The 15,984-nt window shown below is 36.0% G+C and overlaps 1 protein-coding gene across 6 annotated transcripts in view; it reads right to left on the bottom strand.

Moving 5' to 3' along the window:
• The window catches only part of LOC150084307 (RCC1 and BTB domain-containing protein 1-like), a 133,692-nt gene that overhangs the window by 112,361 nt on the left and 5,347 nt on the right, over positions 1–15,984 (bottom strand). For all 6 annotated transcript variants that reach the window (XM_090375154.1, XM_090375159.1, XM_090375155.1 and 3 more), the window contains exon 2: positions 5,638–5,917. In XM_090375154.1, the coding sequence (XP_090231280.1) occupies positions 5,638–5,917 (280 nt within the window). The remainder of the gene's footprint in view (positions 1–5,637; positions 5,918–15,984) is intronic.

Below are 15,984 nucleotides of genomic sequence, written 5' to 3'. Positions count from 1 at the left end.
GAGAAATGGGAGGGGTTTTTTTTTTTTTTTGGCTGATGCTGTATAAGCTTGCTTTCTTACATCCTATGCCTCTACTAATGCTAATGCTAAATTACATTATCTCCAAATGCCTTATTAACTTTTCTCCCAGTTATCACCAAATCATTTAGCTCTCAGTTATAACTTGGTATACTTCTGGCCCCCATTCATAAAAACTTTCATGTGTAAATGTAGTTGTAAAATATATTAATTCCGTCTGTTAGCAACCTATGTAGTTATTATATTCATATCTAGTGGACCAGATATGAATATAATATGGCTGAGTTAGTCGGTCTCAGGTGAGGGTAGCATGGTTTTTTCTCCCGGAAATGCGGGTTTTTGGTACAGCAAACAGAAAATCAACCTCAGAACACATGCAATTTACAGACAATATACAGAGTAACATGGCCTTAGCTGCCGATGCTCCTAAAAACCCATTAACAATAACAGTTATCCCTTTCTTTCTAGTGTTAACTGTTAACTTGCAAAGCATTCTTTGCTACTTTTTTTTGCATTCTTAGCAAAAGACTTCTCATCTGCCTTAACTTGCCTAATCCCCTTTATGATTTGATTGCAGTCTAGCCTGTACTTCTAGGTTTTTGTGCTCCTTGACAATTTATTTTCTGTGGTTACTTCTCATTTAGTATTTGCAGTTGGTAACATCATCAGTTAGTGCCACTGAAAAGAATTTGGAACTGTCTAAGACCATTGTAGTCTCCTTTATGAAGGCAGGATCCTTTCTCTTTACACTTGACAATTTTTATATCTTAAAGCAAATTCCACATCAGCATACTGTGATCACTGCCACTTAGTAATTTGTGTATTTGGAGATTCTTAATGCATGAGAAAGCACTGCTGATAATCAGATCAAGAGTATTTCTTGTTGTCTCTCTAACTTGCTGCTGTAAGAGATAATCATCCAAAAAATTCTGCTTCTGTGTGTGATCAACCACAAATTTCATTCAATTTCTGAAATTTAAAATCCTCCATTATAAGACATTTACTGAACTGCTCTATTTGTCTGTATAGTTCATTCTACTTATCACAGTCATTTGGCCTATATCTTACTTTTACTCTCATTTTTGTTTTCTCAGCATGTCACACCAAAGTGACTCAGTGTTACAGTAACCTGGAGCACTGCATTAGATTCTGTGCATTTGTAACCATGAGCATCTCTTTCCCCTCCCTCCTCTCCATTTCAGTATAGATAGTACTTCCCATATTGAAATTCTCCATTCCTCTGTTTCAGTGGCACCATGTTGCTGATATCTCTGTAATGTCCACATTTGATGACTTAATTAGTACTTCTAATTCATCAAATTTATTTACTATACTCTGCATTAGTGTACTAGCATAATATATGGGCACCTGTTTTTTTCCATTAGTAACTCCAACACATTATGTTCTGGGGAAAATAATGGAGTCACTGGTTAAAGAAGTATTGAAGGATCATCTAAACAAGACTGCAGTAATAGTTAAGACACAGCATGGGTTCGTTAAGGGAGGTCTTCTCTGACCAATTTGATTGGATACTACGATGTGGTCACAAAGGAACTGGATGCAAAAAATAATTTTGATATCATATACTTGGATTTCAGGAAAGCTGTTGATACTGTTGCACATGGAAGACTGCTATACAAATTGGAGCAGTATGGCATTTAGAGCAAGTTGCTACAATGGATAAAGGGATGGTTGAGTGGAAGATGACAGAGAGTGGTAATCAATGGACACTGCTCTTCGTGGACTAATGTTATTAGTGGAATTCCCCACGTTTCGGTGCTGAGCCCATTGTTGTTATGTGTATTCATCAAAGATATTGATGAAGGTATATCAGGTGTGATGTCCAAGTTTGCAGATGATACAAAGGTTGGCAGGATTGTTGACAACAGTAAAGACAGTATGCTATTGCAACAGAATCCAGAAAAATTGAGTAGATGTACTGGGAAGTAGCAACTGAAATTAAACACTGACAAATGGAAAGTACTGCATATGGATAGCAGTAACCCATGAGAAACATACCAACTGTGTGGTAATACACTCACAATACTGATAATACTGTGTTGGAAGTGGAGAGTGAAAAAGACTGGGGGTAATTGTTCAGTCAGATATGAAGTTTGCTAAACAGTGCAGACAGGCTGCAAGAGCAGGTCATGGAGTCTTGTCAATAATATATAGGAATTTTGCTAGCAGGGACAAGGGGGTGACTATCCTGTTGTACAAGACAATAGTCAGGACACACCTTGTAGTGTCAATCAGCCCCAGGTACTTTTTGATAATTTCTCTTACACTCTCTTCCTAGTTATCACAAAATCATTTAGCTCCCAATTAATTATTACTTGGTATACTTTTGGTATTTCCATTTCTAAAAAAAAATTGTGTGTGTGTGTGCCAAGCACGCTGCTTAATTTTGGTGATCGGATGATAACCAGGGCATTCAGCCTAGTATGATAGTTCACTGTTCAGAGCATCTGTAATGTGTTTACTTATGGCTTAGTTTGCTCTATCGCATTTTTTGTCAATCCACAAATGCAAGTTACTTCCATCTGAAACTGCATGAAGCACGCCTAAGGAAATTTTGCTTCAAAATTACTAACCCCCTCCCAATTACTAACCGGGCCAAACGCTGCTTAACTTCGGTGATCGCAAGAGAACTCGGGGCATTTATCCTAGTACAATAGTTGGCTGTTCAGAGTGCCTGTAATGCATTTAATCATGGCAACAGTCACATTTTCGTTGCTTTTTGTCAATCCACAAACACAAGTTACTCCCCTCTGAAAACTGCCTTGAGCATGCCTAAAGTTTCACCTCAAAAGTTCACAAGTGAATGTAGACGCAAAACATTTATTTAGCTTATCAGCAACCTGAACAGGATTATCAATAGTTTTGCCATTCATATCTAATGAGCCAGTGTTGTTCATCCCTTTCCTTCTAGTGTTAACATAAGCAAATTCTTTGATAGTTTTCTTTACATTCTTAGCCAAATACTTTTCATAATCTGCTTTGGTGTGCCTTTCTGTGTCCCCTGCTAATTTATAATCATTCCATGCATTTTGCTTCTCTGCTCCTAGTCTCATCAGTTCTTCTGACATCCAATTAGGCCTAAACCTTGAACAACATCTCTTAGTTGGTATAAAAAGCTTAGTAGCCTCTATGATTACTTCCTTGAATGCTTCCCATTTAGAATTTGCAGTTAACATCAATTGGTCACAGTGAAAGGAATTTAAAAACTGTCTACAAGCTCTGTTGTCATCTTTATAAAAGCAAAATATATTCCCTTTACTGCTATATTCATCGTGGCTTCCCTTAACCCATGATTTTGGAAATATGGTATCGGCAGGTCTTCCTTACATGGAACAGGTTTTACTGCAGATAATACATTAGGATATTCAATGCTGTACTTGCTTTTTATGGCCATCCCTGATATTTCTGTCATGCAGAAATAGCAATTGTCAATGCAGTTGGACGGTTCTCATTACACCATAAGAACAACGAAAGGCATACTTTTAATTTTCTCAATTAGCCACATCCTCAGATTTGTAGTGCAGATAATACAGCACATATGTGGAGCCCAAGTTTTGTCCTAATCACTGCAACCAAAGTATAAAGAATATGCACATTTATTAATAGCATAGATTATCTTCCTCTGAGTTTCTGTTGTAAATCATCCACAAACACAGCATAAATTGTCAGGGCAATTCAGATGCAACAGATATGCAGATAAACTGTACACATACTCACACTACAACTGTCTTTGCATTACAGAAAGAGAAAGGTGGGAGGCAGATAGACATGGTTGACTGTGTTAACTCTCCATATGTAAACATTATTATTTACAGGTAAAACAACAGATCAGTGTTTCATATCTACTGCCCTAAATTGTAGGAAGATATATGTATGTATATAAAAATTGTGATGCAATGTGAAATTTTAAGAATTATTTTCAAACTCAACATATAAAAATTGACTGTAAACATCTGATATATTAGTGTAGGTAAAATTCCTGTTGGCCAGGGTAATTTATTAATTATTTACATTGGCTAATAATTGATTCATTATTTATATCTATAGTTCCACAGCATACCCAACTGTATTCTATGGATTATGGATGTATTGTTACATCTGAAGACTGCTGTAAACGTATATAGTACTTTTGAAGACTAAATGCATAAGGCATAATAAGTTATGGGTGAAATTAACTATATAATATCAGTGTATATACACCATAGTTTACCCATAAATTTAATTACATAAGTAGTATAACGGCATAATTTGATTTTATCAAATTTTATTGCCCACTGATGAGTGAGCCAACAAGCTCCGAAACGCATGTGTGGTGGTGGTGCCCACTAAGAATAAATAACAGCAGCCTCCTCTACTAGAGAAGCGTTATTTATTCGAAATAGTGCAATACCTGGTATCTCGTTGTGAAGGTAGTCACAATGAGATAATATCAAACAATGCTGTTACACTACTTATGTAGTTAAATTTGTGGGTAAACTATGGTGTATTTACACCGATATTATATAGCATATATAGTACATATTTCAATATAAAGGTGCATATGATGGATAGAAAAGTTTGCAATACATATTAGTAAATTAAGTAAAAATAAAATTAACTTAAATTATATAAAATCCAAAATGATATATAATATTTATTTATTTAAACAAAATAAACATAGGAATCAGCCCAAAGCCAGTAGCCACTAGTTAAACAAGGGTCATGCATAACAAAACAAGGATGACCACTCAATTACAAACGTAGAATGAAATTACTGGATATCTTTGACAAGGGTCAAGACAATTAATCTACGCCAAAGTATGGATGTGAGACATAATGGATGAAAGAAACAGAGAAGATAAATGAAAAACACACCTATAATTTGCATAAATAGGTGTAAATTGTATATATTGTATTATGCATGGTTAATAACATAGTTTACATTGTGCAAAGTGATATAAATGACTGTAGTCTTCATTTACGTATTCTATGTTTGTTCTTTCATCTGTTGCCTCACATCCATACTTGGGCATAGATTAAAACCTTATTGTTTCAACTCTTGTTTGAATTATTCAAAAATTTTCACCCTAGCAGTGACCATCTTTCTGTTGTTACTCTTAATAATTGAAATAAGTAATAGCTACTAGCCTAGGGATGGTTCTGAATCAAGCCTCATAAAGTACATTATAATGGCTTCTAAGGTTTGTGTTATATTCTACTGTTCTTTCTTTTACTTCACCTGTTTATTACATACAGCTTTATACATTATATATTTATTTACATATAACATAATATCATTAAAATGCACCATTAATTCCTTCAATTATTATATTTGAGCTATATAAAGTTAAATTAGACAGAAAATGAAACTTCTTGAATTAACATCACTCATTCATATGTTATAGTAAAGCAATAAACTTAGATAAGTGTAATTATATAAATGAATATCAAGAAAATTAGAAAAATCAGGAACATACCTCTGGTTATTTATAATTTCTAGTTATATCACTGCATTATTTTTACTTTTTATGCATATCCTGATTTTCATTTACATACTTACACATATACATCTTTCATTTATATATATATATTTATATATTTAATATACACATTATATACATTTGCGAGGTTCCAGACTTCCATGAGAATCACCTAGACCAAGACAACCACTACAGTTTGAGCCAAGTGCATACACATCATCATCCTTGTTAACAATAAGTGCTTCATTTCCTGAACTTCCAAACACACAAGCTATCTTTATTCCTGCTACAAATTCTGGTTCTAGAATGCTAAAAATAAGCCATCGATCTATATCAGCCATATTAGTTACGTCAGTTAATAAGACTGGCAGCTCAAGCGCCTGTGAACAAGCTGCCAATTGTTGCTGAAATGTTATATCCTGAAAAAAATAAAAATAAATAATCAATAATAGTAACAAAAATTAAAATGGTGATACTTTCCCTTTATTTCACAACATTGATTTTATAAATACACAGCACACATCTTTCTCAGTATATTGTTATAGTATATCTTTAACCCTTTATAATAAGAAAATGTGACACCTTTTTTTAATTTGCCTCTTTTCTTTATTTTATTACTATTAAGCGAAGTATCATTTCTGTAATTTCCCTCATATTCCTTTGCGGAAAAGGTACTCTTCACTTAATAGTGATAAAATACAGAAAAGAAAAATTCAAAAAAACAGTCATAACTGCTTATTATTATTAGCCATATGGTGCAAGGAAGCCTGAGGCTTATGCTGCACCAGCCAAAAAAAAAAAAAAAAAAATTCCCATGTTACCCTGAGAGAGAAAGAGAGAGTAAAAGGGAATCACCAAGAAGGCAAGAAAGAGAAGAATGATGATGTCCAGCTCAGGACCTGGGTTTGCCAAGCCCACACTCACCAAATGTGAGCCCCTGAGGCATATATAAAAGGAATAGGAGAGAAAACCATGAGAATATATAAAAATGTATTGTATGATAAACAAAATTAGTAATCTGACAGATACCATTTCCCCAACAAGATGCAGATACACTATTCACAAAATTATGTGCAGCTGCAGGAAAATTTACATCAGGGAGACAGGAGGGTCTTTTTAAATGACAGTAGGAGAGTATCATAAACTTGTAGAATATGGGAAATACCAGGAAATCTGAGATTACTGAATAAGGATAGATGCTCTAATACTTTTAATGTAAAAAATTTCAAAATTATAGGGTGGAAAGGAATTTTATCAATAGAAAAACTAAAGTAGTTATTCATATCAGAAAATTTTAAAATAAGACAAACAGAAATATGGAGAGGGATACAGATACATTATGGATGCATTGTTTCAGAATATAAATTTATACTCTGTTGTATTCTACAAATGTTATTTATTTATATTAATAAATAAATAAGATTATGATAATAAAAATAAATATCTATATAAAATTTTTCATTAATATAATAAACAATTTGGTTTTTTTTCTCTTTGTTTTGTGGTTTCAATTTTTTTTTTTTTTTTTTCTTTTATACTAGAGAATTCATCTGTAAAGAGGAGGGGAAGTAGGGTAGAACAGGTTGCTTGGTCTCTCTAATTGACCAATTGAGGGTCAATCACTTTCTCTTATGATATCACTTCCCTTCTCTTACTTGTCTGCTATATCTCCTGGCAAACATGAAGCTGTGTGTGTGTGTTCAAGAGACCAGTACAGGTTCTGGAAAGTGATGTTCTTTAACAAGATAATTATCACAGAGTAAACTATGATTTAATAGTGATTTAAATCATAGTTATTTCTTAATGGAAATAACCCATGAAGATTATTTCCATTAAGACTATTATTTAAAGTCTATTTGTTACTTAAAGGTTATTTAAAGACCTGTTCAAAGTCAAGATTTCCAGTTGTTATTGAAATTTCTGGACTGGTCACTCACTCAGTTGTAGAACATTTCTGTATTTACTGGATTTTCTTATTAGCATGGTATAAAAGCAGTAAGGGAAAACAATAGTGTCAATAAAGGAACCACTAGGTGGTGGTAATCATAATTCACTGATGTGCATTAACTTAAAGATGCACTGTCAAAATTAAGGGAAGGAATTCTGCTTCTCCAAAAGTGATTACAATGGTCTTAGACAGTTTTTAAAAATTCTTTTCAGTGAAACTAACTGATGTTATTCAATAAATGCAAATTCTAAATGGGAAATGTTCAAAGAAGTAATCATAGCAGTTAGAGGGATACTGTTCAATGTTTAAACCAGTTGTCAGATGAACTGATGAACATAGTGGCAGAGAAGAAATATACATGGGATGATTATAAATTATCAGGGGCACAGAAGCCTATAGTATATATAAACTAATCTGCAATCAAGTTACTATGGGGATAGAAATTCTAAGACAGATTATGAGCAGTCTTTGGCTAAGAATCTGAAGAAAAGCAGCAAGAAAGTTTGCTTGTTGCCGCTAGAAGGGAAGGAATGAAGCACTTTGAATCACTGAATATGACTAACATAACTTTGATGATCATGTTCAAGATACTCAAACAAATATTTTGCATCTACATTTCACACATGAAGTTTTTATGGACAAGGATACAAGAAGTATACCTAATTCCAACTGTGACCTAAATGATTTTATGATAACTGAGAGAAAATTAGATGAGGAATTAAACTAAAAGTAAACAAGGCAACTGCAGTTAACAGAATCTATCTATTTATACAAAGGTCATTTAATGAAAACCACAAAAGTTAAATAAAAGTTGTATATTACAAATAACTAGAAAACTATGCATGTCTGTCTTTGGCATAGTTCTATTAGTTTCAAAACCCTTCCTCTAATGCCGCACTATATTCCTTGAGGAATATATAAGCCTATATTCCTCAAGAAAAAGTAAGGGAAGAGGAGAATAGCATACATTTCAGCTGGAGTATTACCTTCAACAGCAGATTTTGGTGTGTCTTTTTTAGAATGAGAAAGAAGAGCACAGGATGTAGCCACCTCGAGTGAGAGACTTGATGATGCTGACAAAGGTAGAGGAAGATTGTGATTGGTCAGAGTTGTAAATCTATGGTAGCTCTATACTCTCAACAGCAACCATTTCATGCAGTTGAACAGACTGCAATACCATCACAGCCTTCAGAGAAAGCTGCATTTTGCTGATTGGCATTGGCCCATCTGTTTTGAATAATGAATAAAACAGGATGACTGGGGATTGAATGGACAGTTCAGTTGGCTGTCTGACAAGTCTGTCTTGAATTCTCTGGGACCTCCTGGTGCTAGCAGAAGAAACAATGGACATGGGAGAAGGTGAATGAAGATTAATGAGGTAGGGACCAGAGGAGATGGAGTCAGAGGTGTTTCTTTAGGTGGCACCTGAGGTCGGGGAAGAGGGAAATTCAGAAGGGAGGGACAGTGAACCTGAATGTTTCCGGTGATGTTGGCACCTGGGCTGCATTGAATGGACAAGGCTTCTATAAACTCTCTGGTGATAATTGTGCGAGGCTTGGAGGATCTTAAGATTAAAGGAATTATTATTATTAATATTAATAGCCATATGATGCAAGGAAGCCTGAGGCTTATGCTGCACCAGGGAAAAAAAAAATTCCCGAGTTACCCTGTGTGAGAGAGAGAGAGAGAGAGAGAGAGTCAAAAGTAGAAGGGAATCACCAAGAAAGAGAAGAATGATGATATCCAGCTCAGGACCCTGGGTGTGCCAAGCTGGATATCATCATTCTTCTCTTTCTTGGTGATTCCCTTCTACTTTTGACTCTCTCTCTCTCTCTCTCTCTCTCTCACTCAGGGTAACTCGGGAATTTTTTTTTTTCCTGGTGCAGCATAAGCCTCAGGCTTCCTTGCACCATATGGCTATTAATAATAATAATAATTATTATTATTCCTTTAACCTTAAGAGTCTTAAGATCCTCCAAGCCTTGCACAATTATCACAAGAGAGAGAGTTCATAGAAGCCTGGTCCATTCAATGCAGCATCACTGAAAACATTTCTCGCAATTGCTGTGAAATGGCATATCACTCTCCCCAAGTTGCCCAGATTATTCCTACCATGATGGAAAAGGAATTTGAACAAATTCCAATCCCACATGAGAGAGCCTCTTTCTGCATGGCTGTTTACAGGAAACTGATACTCTCACCTTTCGAGATTTCTGTTTAAATAGCTTCCCCCCCCCCCAGCATCGAGGCTGGACTAATTAAAGGTCTGATTCTGATGGTCCTGAATCTTTATAGTCCCAAGGCTCAATCCCATAGCTTGACTAAATTAGAAACATTCTCTGCCTCAAAATTATCCTGCAGAGTTCACTAACTGCATCATCAAGAAATGCATCCAACAGTTTGGACACCCCCCCATGTCATGCAAACCACAAGATCCCTGCCCATTTCACATTCCTCCATCATGTAGTAGTGGGGTAATCTATCATATGTAATCTATCTACAAAATAAAACAACATAAAAAGTATTCTTTACCAGACAACCACAAGCTTTGCCAAACATTAAGAACCTGCCCCCCTCCTCCTTAGATGTGCACAACTCTGTCTACCAAGTGGACTGCCAGTGCAGTAAATGCTACATGGGCAATCATACCATAGGATGAGCACTCACACAGATGAACACATTGGAGCAACCCACAGGAACAACTTCGTGGGAGGAAGGGGGAATAATGTTGCATTTCACATCATCTGCAAGAACCATACCTTTAACTTTAAGAGTCCTAAGATCCTCCAGTTCTCAAACAATCATTGCCAGAGAGCGAGTTCATAGAAGTGTGGTCCACTCAACACAGCTCAGGTGCCAACATCAACAGTGGCAGGTTCAATATTCCTCCCTTCCTCCCTCCATCCTGGATTGCCCTCTTCCCCAACCACAGATGCCACTCCAAGAAATACATCCAATCACATCTCCTTGGGTCCCTCACCTCATTACCCTTCCTCACCTCTTACCACATACAGGATTACTTCTGTCAGCACCAAGTTCCGGAGAATTCAAAATGGACTTTCCCAACAGCTAACAGCCAATCAACTGAACCAAGCACCATCCATTCAATCCCCAGTCTTCGTATATAAATCACTGCATTTTCAAAACAGACAAGTCAGTGCTAATCTGCAAAAGGTAGCTTTTTCTTGAGGCCATGATAGAACTCCAGTCTGTCCAACCGCAAGAAATTGTTACTGTCGAGAGTACACGGCTCCTAAAGACTTTCAACTTGGACCAATAGCAATCTTCCTCTACCTTTGCAGTGACCATCAAGTCCCTCACTGGAGATGAATACATCCTGTACACTTCTTTTCTGGTCTAAAAAAGATACCAAAGTCTGCCACCGAAGGCTACATTACTTCAGCCGAAATGTATGATATTCTCCCCTCCCTTTACATTTTCTATTTTTAATATTTTTCTGATGTATACTGTAATTTATTATTAGGATTTCATTTATTATTATTTCACAAAAAGCAGCAAATGCCATTCAATAAATTATTTATAATTCATGCAGAACAGTGTTCTTTCATTCTTAGTATAGCATGTTACCTGCATGTGAAAATATTCCCATTCAACTCACATATTTTGTTCGAACTTTCATTTGGTGTTGTAAAAGTATTTTGAATAAATTTAAGGAAGGATTGGAAAAATTGTTAGAAGGGATGTACAGATCAGCAGTGTTCTTCCCAGGACCTATCGAAATGAGTGCACCGCCCAGTGAATTTAACTGATAGCCCAGCTAAAATTTAAGAGATTCTAGCAGTAACATATGGTACTGCTCACAGATCTCAATCAATATTAACTTGAACATACTATGTGATCAAGGTCAATGCAACAGGAGCATATAATGTTAAATTATGCAATTAATTTTTACTCTGGATCGCTTAAGTCACATTTATAAACAGTGGCGGCTTGTGATTCTGATGTATGGGGGTGCTACTTCTTAAAGTTACATTACATTGCCTTGGTTATAAGACATGTAGCCATAGATAGTAATAATAATAAGCAAGTTAAAAATACTACAAAACATTAACTGGGCACTTACCATTAACAGACTTGGGTAATCTTGAAATTTTATTTAAAAATAAAATCCATTCTTCGGTTTTTATTTGTTGAAAATAGATTAATAACTTTTTCATTCAAGTTTGGTGCACTGTTGACCAAGCTTTTCTCTATTGAAAGCATTGCTTGAGTATTTAGCCTTTACTGATTCATAATGCTCCTTAAAAATGTTTTTATTCTTTTTAATGTCGAATGGCAGCGTTCGGGCTCTGAAGTAGTCATCAGAATGGTCAAAAGAATTTTTGAGTTTTGTAAGTTTACCAAGAACTTTGGCTAGATTATTTTCTGAGATAAATTTCAGCAAGTCATAATTTTTGCAAGAGCATAGGGTTGCTCTTGCGAAGAAAGGCTTAAGTTTTGCAAATTGCAGTGTCTGGAGACTGGGCACTGGCAAGGTGATCTGATAGAGGTGTGTAAGGCCTTGAATGGTTTGAGTATGCTCGGTGCCGATGGGATTCTTCCACTTGCTCAGAATAATCACCTGAGAGGGCATGGATTCAAATTGAGGAGGGACGGATGTAGGATGGATGTGCGGAAATTTGCCTTTAGCCAGCGGGTCATTGGTTGGTGGAACAGACTTCCATCCCTTGTTGTGGAAGTTGATAGCTTAAATAAATTTAAGGCTCAGCTGGACAGGTATTTCGAACGAACAGAGGGGTGAAATGGGAGTGGGGTTTTTTTTTTTTTTTTTCTGGCTGATGCTGCATAAGCTTGCTTTCTTGCATCATATGCCTATGCTAATGCTAATCAACCACCCACTGGCTGAGGGCAAACCTATGCACATCTATCCTGCAGCCGTCCTTCCTCAGTTTGAATTTGTGTGCCCTCATGTGTAATCTGAGCGAGGGGAGGAATGGTATCGGTATTGATCTTGACCAATCGATTCGGGGCCTTGGGCATCTCATTCGGATCGCCTAACAGGTGCCTGGTCTCCGGATGCTGTAATTTGCGGAACTGATGGCTTTCTTGGTGGGACCACCCTTTTGTACCCTTCACCAGTCTGGTTGCCCCTCTCTCTGTGCTCGTTTCAGCAGATCTATATCCTTCCTAGAGTGAGGCCTCTGGACCTGTATGCACTACTCGGGGTGTGGCTTGGCCATTGCCTTGTACATTGGGAGGATAATCATCTCCTTGTCCCTTTATGTTCATTACACATAAACTGGCTTGGTAATCTATCTAAAATTTAAGAACAGGCCCACATTTCCCCCATGTGAACACAATGACATGAAAGAGAGAGAGCAAGCAGCTTTGGTGCCAGAACCACAAAGAATTATCTACATTTACTGAAATGCAGGAATGCAATTCTGCATTTGAGTAAAAAAATAGAATTGTGTTCTAACACTTCACAAAAAAAAAAAAAAAATGTCTTTTATTAGAATGTTTATCATTCTGTTCCTTCTAATTTACATCTGAAATCAAATTTTCAATGATAATATAGGGTTTTCTAACTTTTTAGTAAAGGAAACAGAACCAAAGTATAATTGCCCTTTTTTTTTATTTTAATTTTTAAAATCTGTGAACTGTTAAACTCTGACAGAATTTATTTATGCATGGGTAATGCATAAATAAACTACCTTGGTAGTAGAAATGATGTGTCTGCATTTCCCATGCATAAATAAATTCCTTCATACTCTTAGTTTTTGCAATCATTTGGAGTAATCTGGGTTCACACGCTGTTTGTGACTGGAGGAATTTTTAAAGGCTTCAATTATGGCTCTTATAAGTTAATATCAATAGAGGGAGTAGGGTTTCCAAATGAGCTGTTCTGGATTTTTCAGCCTGCACAACGTACAGTTGTACCATGAACACATGCTTATACAGCCATAATTAGGCTGACCATATGTCCCGTTTTCAAAGGGACAGTGCTGTTTTTTTGCTGTGTCCTGGCCATCCCATCGATTTAGTAAAAACAACCCAGGGGCTCACATGTGATGAGTATGGGTTTGGCACACCCAGGATCCTGAGCTGGATATCATCATTCTTCTCTTTTTTGGTGATCCCCTCCTACTTCTCTCTCTCTCAGGGTACTCAGATTTTTTTTTGGCTGGTGCAGCATAAGCCTCAGGCTTTCTTGCTCCATATGGCTAATAATAATAATAATAATAATAATAATAATAAAAGTCAATTAATTTGCAATAATTGTGTAGATCAAAAATGTGTATTGGCAACCCACTGACCAGGCACTGACTCAACCAGTGAGAGTAAAATGTGAAACTGTTTAGCACACAGTTCTGTCTACAGTTAAACTTCAAAGTTGAAAACAATTTTATGTTTTTATTCATTTATGATTGAAATGATTATTGGAAATAGTTGTTTTCCCATGAACCAAAGGCCTTAGGCTATGGTTAGGCCTGGATAGACTGGGCTCTGTTTAATACTTGTATTAAATTGATGTGGAAATAAAATGATATTAATAATAATAAATCAGCGTTTCCCAAACTGGGGTCTGCGAAACAGACTCTACTGAACTGTTCAAATTATTCGTTCTATGTATAGCAAATTGATGATAAATAAATATATCTTCTTCTTCTTCCAGTCACATAATTCCCTGAGGAGCTGTTGTAGCCACCAACAAATTTCTCCAACTGCATCGATCGTGTGCTATAAGAGCGGCATCGCAAAGTGCCATGCCCAGAAGTTCACTAATCCCATCCTTCCACCTAGTTGCAGGTCTTCCTCTGCACCTCTTCCCCTCAGTTTTTCCTTCCATTATATATTTCAACATAAAGTGTTCCCCTCTTACTATATGACCAAAACACTTCATTTTTCTTTTGTTGATGCTATGAAGAAGAATTTTAGGCCTGCCAATTTTATTCAATACCCACTCATTTGCTCTTCGATCCAAGTAAGAATATGCAGTATTCTCCTGTAACACCACATTTCAAATGCCTCAATTTTCTTCCTGTCAACTCTTTTCAGATTCCATCCTTCACATCCATAAGTGGCAACTGAAAAAATTAACGAATCAATGATTCTCAGTTTCGTCTTTAGGGACAGATCATGATCTCCATAATTTGTTCAGTCAGCAACCAATGTTTTAGCAATTGCCTGTCATCTCTTTACATCGTTTGAGCAGTCATTATTTTTATTTATTCTTAATCCTAAGTAATCAAATTCATCAACTTCTTCAATATCTTGCCCATTAACCTTCACTTTACTGGAATCACGATTATCACCAATGCCCATAATTTTAGTTTTACACACATTCAGAAACAATCCTTTTTTCTTACTTGCTTCACATACTCTCCTCAGAGTTTCTTTAAGGTGCTCCTCAGAATTAAAAATTAGCACAGGTGTGCCAATTTAGTCTGCATAACGAAGGTTGTTTATCTTCAGTCCTCCAATTTTGATGCCAGTCTCTAAATCTTCCAAAGCTTCACACATGATATCTTCAGCATAAAGATTAAAAAGGTGAGGTGGCAAAAATAAACATATATTGATGTAAAAATAAGAATAAAGTTGAGTTGTTTTAAACTTTGAATTTTCTTTTCAGAAAACCGTGTTCACACAGACACGCACACACACACACACACACACACACATATATATATATATAGGGCTCAGCAAACTTTTTTTGAATTTAAAGAGGTCTACAAACGTTTTTGCTTTTTTGAAAGAGTCCATAGATCTCAGTAGTTTGGGAACCACTGTATTAAATAAAGCTTTTTTTATTATTATTATTATTGGAAATAGAGGATGAGTACACTAAATGTAGGACCTGTTAATAAAAATATTCATTGCATTGCATTGTTCTTTACAAAACCTCAATAACTCTGTTGACTGTATATTTAGATTTAAAGCTGGGAATGCTGCAGTACCTACCAACAAGCCACCCCTGTTTATAAATAACAGAAATTTATATTGCAAAGTATTACACTTCCCCACCCGGCTACTTCATAACGCCTCCCGGCTAGCAAAATTTTCTGGGGAGAACACTGATGGGATTAGTAATTTTTTTTATTTTTTGTCTGAAGCTGTAAAAGCTTGCTTACTTTCTTTATTTGCCACTACTATTACTAATACTTCTTTGTTGGTATAAAATATTTACTAATGATATTGATGTAGGAACTTTGCTGATAGCACAAAGGTGGACATGGTGATTAATGACAGCAATCAGCACATGCTGCTTCAAGATAATCTAGACAAACTAGGCAAATAGGTTGAAAAATGCAACAAGTTAAATGCTGATAAATTAAAGGTGCTACATCTGGGTAAGAGTAATTCTGAAATAATGTATCATTTGGTGGCATTAAACCCAAGGCAACTGATAAAGAACAAGACCTTGAGATACCTGTGCAGTCTGACATTAAGAAACAGTGCACACTTCTGCTAAAACAGCTTGTGTGGTTCGGTCAATATTAAACAGGAACTTTGCTAGCTACCCAAAGAGATCATTATCAATGATCTCTTTGGGTAATCAATGGACACTGCTCATCG

Source organism: Mastigoproctus giganteus, chromosome 6 (genome assembly GCF_048544385.1).
Source record: "Mastigoproctus giganteus isolate SK-2022 chromosome 6, ASM4854438v1, whole genome shotgun sequence".
NCBI classification, from domain to species: domain Eukaryota; kingdom Metazoa; phylum Arthropoda; class Arachnida; order Uropygi; family Thelyphonidae; genus Mastigoproctus; species Mastigoproctus giganteus.
Note: the sequence above shows the minus strand (reverse complement) of the source record. Positions and strands in the feature narration are given on the sequence as shown.